Source organism: Anarrhichthys ocellatus, unplaced genomic scaffold (genome assembly GCF_004355925.1).
Source record: "Anarrhichthys ocellatus isolate YVR2014 unplaced genomic scaffold, GSC_Weel_1.0 scaffold134, whole genome shotgun sequence".
Classification (NCBI taxonomy): domain Eukaryota; kingdom Metazoa; phylum Chordata; class Actinopteri; order Perciformes; family Anarhichadidae; genus Anarrhichthys; species Anarrhichthys ocellatus.
In genome coordinates, this window is record NW_022280164.1 from 498,655 (window position 1) to 516,986 (window position 18,332).

The 18,332-nt window shown below is 42.4% G+C and overlaps 2 protein-coding genes across 2 annotated transcripts; both read left to right on the forward strand.

Annotated features, from left to right (window-relative positions):
* Nucleotides 1–1,970: 1,970 nt before the first annotated feature.
* On the forward strand, nucleotides 1,971–7,785 carry LOC116399893 (T-box transcription factor TBX3-like). The gene is made up of 7 exons (XM_031877355.1): nucleotides 1,971–2,287; nucleotides 2,380–2,647; nucleotides 2,904–3,050; nucleotides 3,157–3,233; nucleotides 5,666–5,775; nucleotides 5,890–6,335; nucleotides 7,516–7,785. Exons 1-7 carry the CDS (start codon nucleotides 1,971–1,973, stop codon nucleotides 7,783–7,785), a joined length of 1,635 nt encoding a protein of 544 aa, XP_031733215.1.
* A 2,086-nt stretch (nucleotides 7,786–9,871) lies between these two features.
* Nucleotides 9,872–14,946, forward strand: tm2d2 (TM2 domain containing 2). Its single transcript, XM_031877348.1, has 4 exons — nucleotides 9,872–10,227; nucleotides 10,845–10,932; nucleotides 11,041–11,156; nucleotides 11,917–14,946. Exons 1-4 carry the CDS (start codon nucleotides 9,977–9,979, stop codon nucleotides 12,128–12,130), a joined length of 669 nt encoding a protein of 222 aa, XP_031733208.1. The 5' UTR covers nucleotides 9,872–9,976; the 3' UTR covers nucleotides 12,131–14,946.
* Nucleotides 14,947–18,332: the final 3,386 nt, after the last annotated feature.

Genomic DNA, 18,332 nt, shown 5'->3' on the forward strand with positions numbered 1-18,332 from the left:
TCTTTTTCATACTGCATGTCTTAGGTTAAAAAAAGATGTAGGCCTATTAATGTTATTTTTTCAAAACAGTGTCCTGAAATTTTTGTCTGTGCCCCCTGAAAATGAATGTGAGCGTAACGCCCTGAGAGTACAGAGATGCGTCATAAAAACATAGCTCATTTGTGGGGATTTTCTTTTGTTAATGTCTTCCACAATATGTCCTGGCATAAGTTTTGGGTTGTAGAAAATATCAGACGACCCCAATGTAGATGGATGCAGTTCTTAGTTCTTAATTCTTTACATCATTGGGGAAAAACACGAAAGTTTGCGATGAAAATAAATCATAGAGTCCCCATCCTATTTCGTATGGAATTGTTTATCAGCTGTCTTCATTATTCTGAAACCAGAACACATGTTGAGGATGACTCATTTTCACTCCTGCAACCTAAACCTATCATTGTCTGATGTTATTATTCTAAATTACATAACATTCATCTCAAACCCCATTTTGTGTCACTGTGATGGAGTAGAGATCACAGAATGGATGTGTATTAGCAGTCATCATTTTTTGATTTTTACTGTATTATTAGTGCTACTACTGCTGTTACTACTGTCATTGTATGTATCATTTCTGTCATATGGACCATGTTGTAATTCTGTTATGCTGTTATACACATCTATTGCGCTGAGGTTTCTACTTTTCTACTACTTTTTTAAAAGGGTTTTTGTTTTGTTTTCCTTTTCTGATGTGAGGGTGCAAGGACAGAGGATGTCATATGTTGTACAGATTGCAAAGCTCTCTGAGACTCTCTGTTATATTGATACAATGCAAATAAATTGCTTCGTTCATTTGCCGATCCAATGCTTGTGAGAAAACAAAAGCCCCGCTCCGCCCCTGAATGTAAAGTAACATAACGTGCAATAATATAGCCTAACGTTATGAGTAAATATTCTTCTTTGACTAAAACAAAAATCTGACCACTTACTAGATTTCTCTCTGAGCTTTTCAGTCACATGCTGGGGCCTTCATCATTAGATGGAGGTGGAAGAAGCCAACAAAGGACGCAACAAAGCAAACACAATTATTTTAAGAGCTTTAATTTCAATAATTATGTGTGCGTAATTGTCTTTTTTTCACACTATGGTTGTATGCGACTTCATATTGAGCACCACCTCCTCGTGTCCTGCCGCACTCACTCACAGACAGTTCTCCCCGCGGGAACTTTCCTCCGCTGTCACGGACCATTGAGCAATAAAAAAGCCTGTAACTGAACCCAGAGCCCTAATCCATCCGGGGACAATCGCTGGCAAGGGGTCTGCACCTCCACAGATATGAATCCCTGCAGACCCGCTGCATGGGGTGGAGAGAGCACATTAGTGGAGCTAATCAAACCACAGGTCGCTGGAGCGATGTGGGAAGACAGAAAGTCAGTTTACCAGAATGTTGGGTTGATAGTGCACTTATGGTGTTCATCGCGGTGCTTATGGGGGAGAAACAGACAGACAAGTGATTATAGAGTGATTATATGATGAACTGAGGGGAAGAAAGTTAGAGATGCTCAGTTATGTGTCTGATAAAGTGGTCTATGCCTGTAATTGTTCAGGTTTGGTGCGAGGATTTAATGATTAATAAAGCTGGATTTTCATTCCAAGTTGTCCCGAGCAGCTTCATCAGCCAGTGAAGAAATTTGAAGCAGCATTTTTTTTTGCACATGAAGTGCAACAGCAGGGAACTCCACCCACTGCTGGGTGAACTACTCCAGTAACGTGTCAAGGAGCAAATCAGCTGCACGCAGGCTGGGAGGCATCTGACCGCACCGGACAAAACATCCAAGGCAAAACAAATATTAATAAAGCTGCTTCCTTTACTGAGTTTTAATAATTTAAAATTATGCAGATACGTGAATTCCGCAGGAATCAAAGTGGCGTAAAAGTGTAACCTGACGAGAGTCGTGCGTAAAAGTTTCCTCTTTTTTCCCATATTGGAGATCATGCGCAGCTTCTCGGTGCCGTGCACGAGAGTCGGAGATTCAGCCCTGCACGGAACTATCTTGGTCGGACCCTCGCTGTTCTCAGCCACGGCCCTGTCCTCCCGAGGCTCATCGGATCTCGGTTTGGATGCCAGCACGGACCCGGTGATTCACACGTCACCACCGGAGCACGAGTCTTTGGTTTTGCGCAGGCCTCCCGATACTTTGGAGGAAGGGGAGATGACGGAGGACGAGCCGAAAGTTTATTTGGAAGCCAGCGACCTTTGGACACAGTTCCACAAATGCGGCACTGAAATGGTCATTACGAAATCCGGGAGGTACAGTAAACGTCTAATATTTACGCACGGGATGGAAAGCTTTACTGAGTTTTAATGAACGCCTCACGCCGTTATCTGTCCTCTCCACACAGACGCATGTTCCCGCCGCTCAGGACCAGGTGCGCCGGCATGGACAGAAAAGCCAAGTATGTCTTTCTGATGGACATTGTGGCGGCCGACGACTGCAGATATAAGTTCCACAACTCCCGCTGGATGGTGGCCGGGAAGGCGGACCCGGAGATGCCCAAACGCATGTACATCCACCCGGACAGCCCGGCCACGGGCGAGCAGTGGATGTCCAAAGTGGTCAACTTCCACAAGCTGAAACTGACCAACAACATGTCCGATAAGCACGGATTCGTATGTTTTGATTTTGCTTTTGAAAATGTAGTGAATTTCAATAATAATAATAACCAAGATATGTGTTTATAAGTTAAATTGTAGATTTGCTGTGAAGCATGAAGTAATCATTGAATTTAATATTATGTTCCTGCTTATATCGTTACCATTATTAATTCATTTTAAAGACATACAACAAGACAATTGAGGATTTTTTCCCCCCACATTATTTACCAAATATATGGTTTTGACTTCATTATAATTTTTTAATTTGCAGACAATTCTCAACTCGATGCACAAGTATCAGCCACGATTCCACATCGTGAAGACAAACGACATCCTGAAACTGCCTTACAGCACCTTCAGGACTTACGTCTTCTGCGAGACCGAGTTCATCGCAGTGACGGCTTACCAAAACGACAAGGTGAGAGGTGTGGAGGGAAAAAAGAGGCGTTTTCAATTGCTAGTTAAGCATATCACAAAATTCAACAAAGTGAAGAACTCTTTCCCTCCTTTGCACCAACTTTCAGATAACGCAGCTGAAAATAGACAACAATCCTTTCGCGAAGGGATTCCGAGACACGGGAAACGGGAGGAGAGAGAAGAGGCAAGTTATCATCCACTTTATGACTCAATGAGACCTTCATATTTGGGTTACAGTGTGCAAAAGCCATATTAAAGGGTATTTTATTATTATCATCATTGTTCAGCTCCCTGAGCTCTGTGCCACAGATCTAAATGCTGACGTGCAGTTATCATGCAAAATGTTACAAAATAAAAGTACACATTATGCAGAATAGCCCCTTTCTGTATGTGAGTATATTGGTATTGTTTGTTATAACAATAATTATATAATAATAATAGTAGTAGTAATATTAAACTTTATACTTTATACATATAGCGCATTCCATACAATGGAAGTCATATAAGGTGCTCCACAACAAAGTGAAGGAACCAGAGAATAAATCAAAACAGACAGATTGACCCTAAACACTGCACGATAAAACCAAGCAATAAAACAAAGGAATTAGAACAAAACAAAACATGTAAATGATTAAAACAGAGGAAACAATAAGAACAATACAACATGTATATGATTAGTGTCAAACAAGAGAAGAGTGGCGGGTTGTTGATGAATAAATACCTTTTCAATTGTCATTTTAAAATGTTCACAGAGCTCGCATCTCTTATCACCTTAAATCCATAGTGTTGGTGCATATAGTTAAAAACCGCCGAGCTGCAGATTTTCTTATTTGTGTGATTGTTGGAAATTAAGAAAAAGAAAGGGCAGCATAGGATCTAAGAGGCCATGATGGATTAGTAATGTAGGCCGGCCCCAAAGCATCAAGAGCCTTGTAAAAAAGTGAAAGAAGTTAAAAACCAATCCTAAAAGACATTGGTTAACTAAAACTGGACGGATACTCTCTCTTTCTCACTCCATAGTTAAAAAGCCTGGCATCAGAGTTCAGAGTGAATTGTAGTTTGTCAATGAATCGTTGTAAAAGACCGGTGAAGAGAGCATGACAGAAATCTAATCTGCTTGAAAAACATTTGGAACATTTCTTAAATGAAAGAAAGCTGATCTGGTGCCCTTTGTGTGTGGGCTTTAATAGCTCCTGACTTAACCAGAGACACAAACTGAAACATTCGTTGGTTGGATTTTGTTGCAGAGAAAAATGGCATAACAATGAATTGATAATCAATGTAGCAATTCATTTAATATTATTTTTCCTTTTCTAAAATCTGAAGATCACTTCAGATATATGGAAAAGATCAACTTTGTTTTATTTTTGATGAATCCATGAAATAATATTCAACTATAGAATCATTCAGGGTATTTTCACCCCTGCATGATGTTGACAGCAATAACACGAAAACAATTTAATTTTGAATTGCTTACATACATTGCATCTGCTATCTGGTAAAACCACAGAAAGATATCTCCAAAGTTATAAGGTGCAGCGAAGTTAGTGCAAATTGAAACATGTCAAACCATAAACTTGCCAGAGCAGCTGAAGAAAAGCTTTTTCCTCTTTGGTAGAATGGAGCACTCAGAGAGAAGCTCAAGGTCCAAGCCTGTTAAAGTCAACATGCAGCTTCCAGTATTACCAAGTCAGTTTTACACTGGAACGGCCACTCTGGTCAACACTGAGTGGACAAACAATACACTTTTATTCAAATTTAGCAGATTTACCCTCACGGTCACCTATACTGTTCCTTCTTTATGTATGCTGAAAACTGTATGGAAGCCCTGAGAGGCAAGTGAGAAAAAATAATCTGGTAATCCATTTTCTGATTCTAATCCAAATTGTTTTCTCTCCTGTGTTTATGACTTAAGAACAGGTGCAAAAAAGGTTTCGATAATTGTGTTCCTATTTTTTTTCATCGTGAAACAGGTGGGGGAAAAAGTTTGTTGTTGTTGTACTTTTTTTGTCCACAAGAGGCTGAAATGCACCAACACTCTAAATAGGACTGAAAAAACTCACCTAAGAAAACATGAACGTTTTTACTCCTATTTAGTTTGTAGGGTACTTTGCACTTCAGCCTCTTGTGTATTTCTACAACAAACACTTAGAAAAGTGATTATGACAACAACAAAAAACACATAAAGCTTTTTCTCCTACCTGTTTTCACAGATAAAAAAAGTAACTTAGAAAATGTACAGCAAGAGCTTTTTTTCTCTCTCGCCTTTTGTCGAATCATGAACACAGGAGAGAAAACAACTTGGAAAATGGATCCGCAAAACGTTTCTTTTTCTTACTTGCCCCTCAGGGCTTTCGTACCAAGGCCATGGATGTTTAAAGAGAAAGCGAGAGAGACGGTTTATCTGGAGTAAGGTATTTGTTTGGATGTTGAGTTCAAATACCAGCAATCATCCTCCAGAATCACTGACTCCCCCCTTGAAAGATATGGTGAATATGCAGCACAAATAATCCACTTCTAATTGAAGGAATTCTCGCTGAATGGTTCTACAACAATGATTAGAATCATCAGCTATTTTATGTATCATCACAGATAGTTATTTCTTCGTTACATCAGGAAACTACAACATCCATCACAAAAATCTAAAGAGATGCGGACGACTGATGTGAAATATGAACCTGTGAAGGAATCATCTCCACGGCATTCAGACGATTCTAAATCTCCAGGTAAAGAAGAAACATTATAATGCTAACTTTGTCAATAGGATACATTCGGTGAGTCCATGAACATGAATCAAAACTAACTTTCCCATGCGTCTTTTTTTCTTCTTCTTCTTCAAGATGCTCATGAAAGTGACAGTGACAGAGCTGACGATGTTGAGGACGGTCCTGGACAAGCGGTGATCGGGACGCAGACTAAGCCTAAGGTCTCCACAGCGGAGACTCCGGTCGAGGGGCAGAAAGAAACGGACCCCAGTCGAAGCCACGTCATCAGCATATTAACTGGCGGAGGCGGTTGCTACGGGCGACGAGACTCGGAGAGGGAACAAGTGGGCAAACTACGCTGCGGTGTCGCACACAGCCTCGTTTATCCACCGGAAGTGAACCGACATCTGCAGGATCCGAGTGTCCCCGACGGTCTTCTCGGCTCAACCCAGGTGAACGGCTGGAACGGCGGCGCCGCCGTGGACGGAGCAGCGCCGTGCGGACTGAGACTGGCAGCACCCGCCAGGACTCCGGGAGCTCCAGGGTTCCCCATCGGCATCCGACAGCACGCGCCGCTACAGGTACACAGACCAGCGGAACGCTTCTTTAAAAACACATGACGTGCTTATAGAACTCAGTGTTTTACATTTCACTATTACTCAAGTAAATGTTCAAAACGGTCCCTTTTTGTCAAAAAGGGACACAACATTAAAATGTTGCTTGGAGTAGCTTTAATATTCTTTCAGGTTTGGTCCATATTTTAATACTTGATTGATCATTATTATTATTGCCATAATAAAATGTAAACAGCATTCTCATGTTTTGCCATTAACCATTTCCTGAACACATCATTGTTTTTTATGATCTAAATTTCTAATGCTAGTAAAAGGAGTAAAAAGAACAAAACTCTGGAAATGAGAAAAGTAAAGTTGAAGTACTTTACGTTGTTATTTGAGATATTTGAAGCTAGTGTGATGCTTCAGTCTGAGTTCCACGAATCAAGTGCAGAACTGTATCTGTGTGTTTGTAATAGTTACTCAAGGATGACATTTTGCAGGAAAAAGACTTCAGCTCGATTTTCCAACTCAGTCCGCTGAAGCCTCATACTAAAGGGTGATTCATGCCTTCCGCATCCGCGATGGCCGACACGACCCTCAGCGGGGGGTTCTGTGTGGCAGCTTTTCGCCCTCTCCGTGCTCAACCAACATCTTCTAACTATACTGACACAAGGTGCAGAACTCTGAGGAGCTCTGAGAACGTTGGATAGATGTGAGGAGAAACCCGCTCGGAGTAGCAAAGATCCAAGCGTTCCCTCGCTCGTGTCCGTGAAGGCCGTCCATGTGGAAAGTACGACCGAGGTTTAACGTTGCTTATTTTACACAGAACGAGTACCGTAGGTTTTGTCCTCCATTACTGACATTGTAAGTGTGTCAGGAAGGGATCTTCATCCAGTTGTAGGAGGAACGATTACAGCGAGACAAAAAACGTTTTAAATGCTCATATGGGAAAACTTGTGAAACCATCCTTTAGCAGCATTTTAATGTTAGTCTGTCGGCGGGGAGCCAATTTTAACTCAGTTAAGTATTTTATAAACTCATAATTTTTTATGATCTGAATTGGCAAAGTCACAGCTGTCAAATTAATTTAATTTTCTTCTGAAAGTACCTTAAAATTACACTTACGCCAGGTGATTGTCACTTTAGTTAACTCCTTAACAGCAGATAATGTGTTGTATGTTGTATTTTCGTCCCTTGTTAACAGGACCTGGTGAGCCTCTCCCACTTTGGAGGCTTTCTGTTTTATCCCTACTCCAGCTTCTCCGCAGCATCAGCCCAGTATTTTATCCCACCAGCGCCGTCCAGAGTGGATTTCAGAGCATATCCAGGCGTCCACAGCCGGGACTACTTCCCCTCTCCCATGATGTTGTCCTCTGTTCCTGTTGTGGGCGTTGGGAGATCGAAATATTTCGGCCCCGAGTTGCTACAGAAAACAGACCAGAAGGACTCAGTGGACGAAGCTGAACTTGATTGATGTTGTTTAAATACTGCTGACTTGAGAGCAGTTCCTTTCTGATTTGAAGTCCCCCCTCCATCCCCACCTGCATGCGGTCCCACCTACAGAATGCAAACAGATGCAACAGAATGCCGGTCTCTCTTGGGAGTGACTCTGAACTTGTGTCAAAATGAAAGTTGTGTAATAGTAAAGTCTACACCTGCATCCTGTTGCTTTCATGACTGAAGACTGAATGGCTGTGTGGGGATGAGCATTTTATCCCTACAAATGTAACTTAGTTGTTAAATAAAATCAGATGTGATTTTATGGAAATGAGGTGCTGCGTAGTGGATTATAAAAGGTGCTGAATTAACGGCTCTTCTAAAGTCAGAAAATGTCTTTAATTTGAAACATGAAACATTAAACTGACCTTTGGCATATAAAATATGAAATTATAAATATTAAACAAATAACTCAATACATTTTACTATAAAACCTCATAAGATATGTCCACGTTTCTCCTGTGAAAGTTCCCAAAATGTTCCAAGCCAACTTTTGTAGTACACACAAACACATTTGAAATGAATATCGTAAAACATGTCAGCTTTCTTTGCATTTAAAGAATCAATCTATCTGTCGTGTTTTTTTTTTTTTCAAAAACTGCAATACAATAAATGATGGAAAATGATATTCATCAGAAAAGTCCCATTGTGTAGTTGATTTTAAATCCACTGGAAACTTGGATTCAAGTATTTTTTACAACATTAAATACAAGTCAAACACATCTTTTATTTATTAAGAGTTGAACAGTCAAACCATATACTGTCTATGAGTCAAGCTGGTTCGATCAGATTGGATTGAAAGTCACCAACAACCCATTAACTGTTACCAGACTTATGATTAAATTTTTGCCAAATCCTGATTGGTTCATGGAAGTTATGGAAAGCCGATGACATCATTATTCATCTCTTTTTTCCTGTCGTTTGATGTTGTAATATAGTTGTACATCGCCACAGCTGGCGTTTGTAAACGCTGTGAACGTCGCTTCATGCTCCTGCCTTCCGTCACGTGATGCCATGGGGCCCAAAAAGACATTTTCCCATAGACCTCCATTGGGAAGGAAGTAAATCTACTTCCTAATACGAACGCTTGAATAGCCCATATACTCTGTTAATGTGAACGAGCCTGATGAGCTGGCAGGGAGGCGGCAGTAAAGGAAACACTAGTGCACGTGCTTTATGGGAAATAGATGCGGAAGATCGCAGGAAGATCTGGGTAACTTAAAAAAAACTTTAACTTAAAAAAAACTTAAACGTAACTGTCTGTGTGTTCCTATACCCATACTACCAGACTATTTAGTGTGCCAGAAAAAGATTAGTATGTCACAATACATAGATCAAATGCAGTCTGCCAAAAATACCAGGATGTTCCTCTACATCTGGTCACATTTTGCAGTATACAAGCCAGCATGCTTTTTTTTATGCTATTTTGACCACAATCTGCACAGCAGATATATAAGCAAGAGGGTCAAAGTGCAAGGTGCAATGTTAAGAAGTAGTATGTCCCAATTTAATGCATACTGCATGCAACAATTCGTAGCTACTTTGTATGGGCAACTGCAGTATTAAAGAAAAAAGAAAAAGCTTGCGATTTGGATGACAGCTCTACTCTTCTATCACGAAAACAGTTCACCGAAATGTGTTTCTGAAAACGTTTGAGGCCAGAAATAAGGTTGCTGCATCTGTCTTCATTTTATATCCACAAAGGTTTCGAAGGTTTTGCCTGTGTTAATGAGTTTAATTATAGGCATAACTTGAATTAAAAAAAATGTAAGGTGACAAAAAACATTCCAATGGTATTTATTTAATATATTTCAATAATGTTTATTTGTTTTTCTCTATGTTCAACAATAACTAGTTCATCACTATGTCCTATTAGTAGGCAAATTGATGTTAAGAGCTGTGATTCTGGTTTGAACAGGAAGCCTCACTTGAGTTGTACAGGATTTACTTTGTCACTGTAGTTCTAAAATAAATACAGATAAATAAATCAAGTTGCACAAAAAATAGAACAGAAAAAAACAATCCAGGCGGGTTTAAATGACGTAACTCTGTCGCATCATACACACGCGACAAAAACAAACCGTCGCAGGTTAGCTAGCTAGCTAAACGTCACTGTTAACCATGAACGGTTATGGCGTTAGAATAACTGTAGTGTTTTGAGGGTGACAATGATTTCAGTGAGCTACATTCTGCTGTGCGGACAGCTGCTGCTGCTACTGTCGATTCTCTTACAATGTCTGGAAGGAATTCACTCGGAAAACTCCTCGACAGCGGAGACTCCGGCTGCTTCTCCTACCGCGGTCCCATTCAGCTCGCAGCCGCCGGAAATCGGGAAAGATGAGATATCCGGAGACAATACGAATAATACAGAGCGCTACGAGTACAGACCCCCGTCTCCAGTCGTTCTCTGCAGCTATCTGTAAGTAACAGGAAGCGGCACAGTAGTCTGGGTAGGATGCTGTTGCTGGTAGGCTAGCTAACGTTGATGCTAAGGCTAATGTTGATGCTAATGCTAGCTACGTACGGCTGCTGTTGTGAGAGCTTTCAGAGATCTGTCAAATCGCGCTCACGTATCCATCAGCAATCCACTTATGTTCCCAAAAGCAGCGCTGTTTCCGAAATGTATACTGTTCTTAAATCAACGCTACACTCAGAATGTCACATAATACGATATAAGTATTATCTTTTGCTTTGTCCAGTGTGAAACAGCTGCGAGTTGCTGTGGACCTTTCTTTAGTATGAAAAGAGGGCCCTGTTCCTGTATTGGTGATTTGTTGTATGCAGAATGTACTGTGAGGTCTTATAATAAACGGTGGGCCTGTCATGTATGCTGTGAGAAGCGAGATTAGAGAGGTCGAGCCTAAAACCAGAGGACGTTGTGTCATTTTAATAACAGTGTTTTTCATTTTAAAAACAGTGTTTTTCATTGTGGATATCTGTAATTCAATTGATTGTCGTGTCATTTTCATGGCAGTGGCGTACCAGCTCACACTCCTCACTCTTTATCTTCCTTCACACACATGATGCATGATGAAGACCAGAGGAGTTCATCTACTGTCAGGACCCGGTCGATCAGTCACAGAACCACAGCGCCTTCCTGGAGATGGGCCACGGTTGTTTCGGGGTAAGTGTTGTTGCTTTTTCTTTCTTTGTTTTAAAGAACATGTGATATTGTTAATCACCCAGCACTTGATTTTTTTTAAAATTATTTTTTACTGTTTCTGTCTTTTAGTGGGGGGGCCAGACTCAGAAAGAGGTGAACCACACACGGGTTCTCTGCTTCGCCCTGGACGGTATCGAGTGTGCCGGATCCAGAGAGTTCCTCAGAGGAAACGTGCCCTGCATCAAGTAAGGGACATGTGGCTGTACTGGCACCCAAAACACACAACAGTATTTATTGTCTTAATTAATAGAATATTTGAAATGCATGCTCATGTTTTAGAATACAATCTTTTAAATTAGCTGATGTTTCAATTTAATACCCAGGTAAAATCGAAATTATTGTTTGCTTTTTTTTCATATTCTTTGGCTTCACCACTTAATGACGCTGTAAAGGTAAATGTCTATAATATCATACAGTTATATGATGACAATGTCTTCTCGCACAAAAGGCATAAACAATGTTTCAAGACGTCCCGCAAACGCATCCATTTTTTTTTTTAGGCCAGTCTAGATACATTTAAAGTTCTAAAAGCTGCCTGTCCAAATAACTGCTAGCTAGATTTAGGTGTCTGTTTTGGTAATGAGTTAAAAATGGCTGGCAGCAGAGACTGAACACAGGATACACAGTATATATATTTTGACTGATACACGCACTCAAAGTATTGGTAGAGCAACTCGGACAAGATTACAGATTTACCTCGAAAAGACATGCAGTATTGCTGTACATGCTCCCAGATCTACAAATAGTGATCCGGTTCATTCAGACCAACGTCCGTGGCATCGGGACGTCGCCACTAGAGGGCAATGTCTACAAATGTATGGAGCCACCACCCTCCCACTTTTGCATTCCTAGCTTCATTTGAAATGTGTTTGTATCATCTTTGAATATCGGCACAATGATTGAGGTTCGTGGTATTAAATATCGTTACAATGACCTCTTGCACAGATACACCGGCCACTACTTCATCACCACGCTGCTGTACTCTTTCTTCCTGGGCTGTTTCGGGGTCGACCGCTTCTGCCTGGGCCACACCGGCACCGCCGTCGGGAAGCTGCTCACCCTGGGAGGGCTGGGGATCTGGTGGTTCGTGGACTTGATCCTGCTCATCACCGGCGGCCTGATGCCCAGTGATTCCAGCAACTGGTGCACCTACTACTGAGTGTGACTGAGGACATGAGGGGGGTCTCAGTCAGACACTGTCAATTAAATATTGAGAACTACAGTGATGGGGCCTCGGCCTGCCATAGTTATGGATCTGTGGGCTCTGCGGTGCAAAGTGGAGTCCAGGGACCTCCTGAGGACTCCTAGAGGGTTCCCAGGATCCTCCCAAGAACAATAAGGAATCTTTTAATTTAAATTTAATCCACTTGAAATGTCCCACAGAATGCAAAAGAATGTCTAATGTACATTTTCACGAGTAAATTAGATGGTCTCTTTCTCACCTGTAGACCAGTTCATATGGTCCAGACCGGGGACATGTTCTGGCCTTTCAGTCCTGGTCTGCTTCATGATGACTCTGACTTGACCGATGGTGGTGGTGGTGGTGGTGGGGGGGTGGTGATCACTACATGCATAGATGCAATGCTTCTAAGATGTCGATCAGTAGATGGATCTATAGGTAGTGTGTGCTGAATGAACACGTCCAGCATCAGAACATCAGGTGGTTGTAATGCTTGGAACCGGACCGTCTGGAAAAAAAAGGAGGGTCCTGGTCCAGTTGTTTAGTCCGCACCAGAGAGGATCCAAGAGGACTCGAGAGTGGTTAATTTGTGATGTGAAAGCACAACCAACCACAGGGTCCGGTGGTAGTAAATATGTCATTTTAGCCCACTGCTCTCCCTCTGTACTTGTTTGTAGCTCTGATGTACGCCATCCGGTTTCAGTCTTTACTGGTCACAGTCATTATCAGTTATTTCTTTAGGAGCTCTTTTGGACACCAGATAACACACAAGGCTCAGTGAAGTGCAGCATGACTTGCTGTCATAAAAATAGCCAGTGTGAACACAACATCTAAAAGGCAACAATGTTCCTCTTCTCTTCGATCTGACCAACTGAGCTGAACTACAGGTGTGAAAGTGAAGCACATGGTCTGCGGTCCCAGTTTGGGAATTTCATTAAAGTCAATGATATAAAATACAATGAACTCCCGATGTACCTTGGAATCCATATTTTCTGCAGCTACTGCACTCCTAGTTTTTGTGGTAACAGCCTAGTTATACAGTCATCATTGGCATACATAGTAACTCTCAAAGAATCCTCCATTCCAGTTAAAACTCTGAGCAACGGTCTCAGAAATATCCCCACATGGTCGTCATCGTAGGCTTCCGCATTCTGTGCTTCCTCTGCCGCTTCAACGTGTCCCAACTGTACTCGGATTGATTGAACATTTCATCCTCTAGCAAGCAGGAACACAGAGCTGAGGATGGACGAGGTGATGATTCCGTGTGTTTTCCAGTTATTTTGCTCGAGGAACGTTTTGAGACGGGGCAAGCTGTAAATTCCTTTACCTGAGAGGAAAAAAATCCCGAAATCTGCTCTGTGTGGGAGGATTTCCCTCCTGTTCCGACCTGTATCAAATGTCTTCAACTAAAACTAATTTAGTTCGGACTCGGGCCTCGCATAAAATATTAAAATCTTCCATTTTCCACTTTGTTAAGTTACTCATCTTTACCTGAGCTGAAGGTTTATGTGCTCTTTCATAGTTGGAGCAGGTTTCAGTATGCATGCAAGGATCCATAAAAGTCCAATCGGATCGTAAAAAGTTGAAGAAGACGCGATCGTCAAGGTGTGGACTCTTGTCATGCAGCTGCTCTAATCGGCTTCTGTTTTCAGCTGGCTGAACTGCTTTTGTGGGAGGAAACATCAAGACACCGCTTTTTTATTTCGCAAGTTTCCACTTAATTCACGATGAGGCAGTTTATATGATGTATTGAAATATGTGCATAAGATCTTTCCTTTCATGTGGATGTGATCCTCTCTCCTTTAGATTTTCCCTAAACAAGGACGAAACATACGGAATGTTGATGTTCTGGAGTCTCTTGATCTTGTAAGATATTGTATATAATATTGAGCCGCCCAACAGAAGCTTTTATATTCTTTGACTTCAATGTTCTATGTGTGTCTTTGTCTGATGTTTTTTAATATGTTAACTTTCTTGAGTGTCATGTTGATTTGACATTTTTTTTCCTTTTCAATTGATCTCCATTGGCTAGTTTCGCCTGAAATAAAATAAAAATACAAAAAACACAAGTCAATGTGTTGCATTTGAAATGAAGCTGAGGGATAGGGATTCAGGTTCTACCAGATTGGGTTGTTGTGCATCTTTACTGTGCCCTCCAACTGTTTAATTAAAGCTTCATGTGCTCCTGGGGAACCCAACTTCCTCCTGTCTTGACGATGAGAAGCAATCCAAAGTGTCTCATGCTGTATTCATCGCTGTTTGTCGCCGTTATGACTCAATAAAAGAGGCTCTGGTACGGCGCGTTCTCTCAGTTTTCTGGTGAGATTGAATGGGCTGTGCTCGGTGGAACGTCAATACAAGATATTGTTGTCTCTTCTCTGTACTTCAAGGTATTGACGCAGGTTACAAGATTGGATTGATCGAGCACCATGAGTTCCTCTGGTGATGCAGCACGTGATCAATAATCTGAACCAAACTAAATACATTTTTGAAGAAACATAACTGTCTTGACTTCGAGGCACCTGGTAGACATTTCATAACATGGAATTGCATTTATTTTACAATATCGCTGTGTCTTTCCTCTTGGTTAAAATTATTCATAGAACCTAGATGACGTGATTCAATCCAGGAAGTGTTTGAAGAGGTTTTGAAGCCTCGAGTTTGCCATCTTGGACGAAGGCCGTCGCCATCTTCCAGTGAACGGAAGTGACCATATTTGGAATGCAGAGGCGTGATGTAGACGCACCGTATACAGCTCTGGCAGTGACCTGTCAATCACAATGTAGCCCCGCCCTAAAGCATACTTCGCTTTATGGTCTATTTGACTCTAAATGGACCATAATCCACTAAATGAACATCATGCTGTATTGAAGAAGACATGAAACTAGAGATTGAGACCATAAACCCATGTTTACAATGTTTACTGAGGTAATAAATCAAGAGATATGTAGAGTCATTTTCTCATAGACTTCCATATAATCAGAGGAGTCGCCCCCTGATGGGCATTAGAGAGAATGCAGGTTTCAGGCACTTCTGCATTGGCTTCACTTTTCAATAACAGAGGTTGTCCCCTGGGCATGCCCAGTCAGTGCGCTATGCGTACCAAGTTTTGATAACGTGACTAGTTTTGTTCACAGAACAAAGTGAGTTTACGAGTCCTCTGTTGGACGCTCCTCATCTCCGCTTCAGGGCTAGCAGCTTGAGGCGACATTAGCCGTGCATAGCACAACACGCTTGAATCTCCAACTGAGCTGTCTGAGTTGAATGGCATTGTGGGTAATGTAGGCACAGGGTTTTGACAAAGAATAACGTGTGGAGAAAAAAGATTGTCCATAGCGAGTCTGAGGAAGTTGAAGGAGTGCGATGGGTGGCGTGTTCTTTCGTTACCATGAACTGCACACACTGTAGTTTATTTTGACTCGATCCCACATACACCGTGCTGCTGTCGGAAATACTCACTAGAGCACCATATGTGGGTTAATCCGCAGCCGAAAATAGTCCCAAACAAAGTAACAATTGTTAACTACACTGAGCAGCTCTTTCAGGGAAATGTCTGAGCCTATAAAAAAAGTACTATATAATTGTGAGCTTTTTGTAAGGATTGATGTCTTTGTTGGCAAAGCTACTGTAATTCATTTTTCAAAGGCAGAGAGACTACAAATTAGTATGAGGGTAAACTACTACTGACATATACTGTATATTGATAATGATAGCCGCAATCAATCAATCAATCTTATCTCTAAGACACTTTATGTTGGTTTATTCTTTACTTTTCCAACCATCAGTATTACTCTTACATTTATGTACTCCGGTACCATTCATCAATATCAAAGAAATACATGTAGAATCAACAATTGTACAATGAACACACAATTCTAAATACACAAACCACCAGACGCACTGAGGATCAATATGTTCACACTGACTAAGTATTCAGTACTATTTTCGAAAAATAGTACACAATCTTTTAATAAGATTATAGTATACAGTCGCATAGTATATGACGCATGGGGGTCGGGATCAGTGCCCATGGAATGGCAGACCGGGGTGGTGGTTCCCATCTTCAAAAAGGGGGACCGGAGAGTGTGCTCGAATTACCGGGGTATCACACTACTCAGCCTCCCAGGGAAGGCTTATGCCAGGGTGCTGGAAAGGAGGCTCCGACCGCTTGTCGAACCTCGGATTCAAGAGGAGCAGTGCGGATTCCGTCCCGGCCGTGGAACAGTGGACCAGCTCTTTACCCTCGCAAGACTACTGGAGGGGTTCTGGGAGTTTGCCCAACCAGTCTACATGTGCTTTGTGGACTTGGAGAAGGCTTTCGACCGGGTCCCTCGGGGGTTCTTGTGGGGGGTGCTGCGGGAGTATGGGGTGCTGGACCCGTTACAACGGGCGATCCGGTCTCTGTACGACTGCAGTAGGAGCTGTGTCCGCATTCTCGGTAATAAGTCAGACACGTTCCCGGCTGGTGTTGGCCTCCGCCAGGGCTGCCCTTTGTCACCGGTCCTGTTCGTGACTTTCATGGACAGGATATCTAGGTGCAGCCTCGGGGCGGAGAACATTAGGTTCGGGGGTCTCGGGATCGCCTCTCTGCTGTTTGCAGATGATGTGGTCCTGTTAGCCTCCTTGGATCATGACCTCCAGCATTCACTGGGGCGGTTTGCAGCCAAGTGTGAAGCAGTGGGGATGAGAGTTAGCACCTCCAAATCTGAGGCCATGGTTCTCTGCCGGAAACCGGTGGATTGCTCCCTCCAGGTGGGGACGGAGTGCCTACCTCAAGCGAAGGAGTTTAAGAATCTCGGGGTCTTGTTCACGAGTGAGGGTAAGATGGAGCGGGAGATCGACAGGCGGATCGGTGCGGCTGCAGCAGTAAAGCAGGCGCTGCACCGGACCGTCTTGGTGAAGAGGGAGCTGAGCCGGAAGGCAAAGCTCTCAATTTACCACTCGGTCTACGTTCCTACCCTCACCTATGGTCACGAACTCTGGGTCGTGACCGAAAGGACAAGGTCGCGGCTACAAGTGGCCGAAATGAGCTTCCTCCGTAGGGTGGCCGGGCTCAGCCTTAGAGATAGGGTAAGGAGCTCGGTCATCAGGAGGGAGCTTGGTGTCGAGCCGCTACTCCTTCGCGTCGAAAGGAGTCAGCTGAGGTGGTTCGTGCATCTAATTAGGATGCCTCCTGGACGCCTCCCACTGGAGGTTTTCCAGGCACGTCCAACTGGGAAGAGACCCCGGGGAAGACCCAGAACACGCTGGAGAGATTACATCTCCCAGCTGGCCTGGGAACGCCTCGGGATCCCCCAGAATGAGCTGGAACATGTTGCCGGTGAGAGGGAGGTCTGGGTCAGCCTGCTTGGCCTGCTGCCACCGCGACCCGACCCCGGATAAGCGGAGGAAAATGGATGGATGGATAGTATACAGTGATAGCACTTTACTGTCATTAATACAAGAGTACCACTGAGCTTCAGAGTTTTTCAGTGTATTGAATGGCCCTGAAAGTGGCATGTGACTTAAATGCCTGAACTTCTGACGGGATTTGTGCAACAACCAATCAAAGTACTGCCATCGTGGCACATACCATTCAGTTTGCTACTGCCAGAGTCAGCTCTCACTGACAGTGATCAGCTCATAGTGTAATACATTCTATATAATAGTTTCCACCAGGAAAATTCTCTCTTTCTGTTTTTTAAATGAGGTCTGGGGACATGTATTACTCCATATATTTATATATATAAGAAAAATGTTACCTGTTATATCAACACAGTTTGAGGCTCAACTAACTATGTATTTGAACTGCATTTCCATAAAATTCAATAAAGTTGAATCTAAATCATGTTTAAGTAGGTTCTATATTATATTGACAGTGGATGTTAGATCTTGTCCCTTTTCCTCTCAACAGCAGGTCTATAAAATAACCTTTATTATCATCGGATATGCAGTAAAAAGAGTGTTTTATGTTGCAGTAAATACTGTATACATGAACCTCATGACACTTGAACAACAACCATCCAGCTCGTTATTTTCCATCACGAAAACGAGGATTTTTCAATGGAAATCATTACAAAAAAGTCACACAGCACTTAATACGTTCACAGCACTGTTAGTCTCTAACTGTAGATCGTTTTGGTTTGCTTTGTTTGGATATAATTGTCTGTGAGATTTGTGTGTCCATCCCAACACAATAAAG

Excerpts from the sequence above, each read along its gene's own strand:
- LOC116399893 (XM_031877355.1), top strand. The coding sequence starts at position 1,971 with ATGCGCAGCTTCTCGGTGCCGTGCACGAGAGTCGGAGATTCAGCCCTG. Across the intron at positions 2,648-2,903 it reads TGTCCGATAAGCACGGATTC|ACAATTCTCAACTCGATGCA; the intron begins GTATGTTTTGAT and ends TTTAATTTGCAG. Across the intron at positions 3,234-5,665 it reads AACGGGAGGAGAGAGAAGAG|GAAACTACAACATCCATCAC; the intron begins GCAAGTTATCAT and ends TCGTTACATCAG.
- tm2d2 (XM_031877348.1), top strand. The coding sequence starts at position 9,977 with ATGATTTCAGTGAGCTACATTCTGCTGTGCGGACAGCTGCTGCTGCTA. Across the intron at positions 10,933-11,040 it reads TGGGCCACGGTTGTTTCGGG|TGGGGGGGCCAGACTCAGAA; the intron begins GTAAGTGTTGTT and ends TCTGTCTTTTAG. Across the intron at positions 11,157-11,916 it reads GGAAACGTGCCCTGCATCAA|ATACACCGGCCACTACTTCA; the intron begins GTAAGGGACATG and ends CCTCTTGCACAG.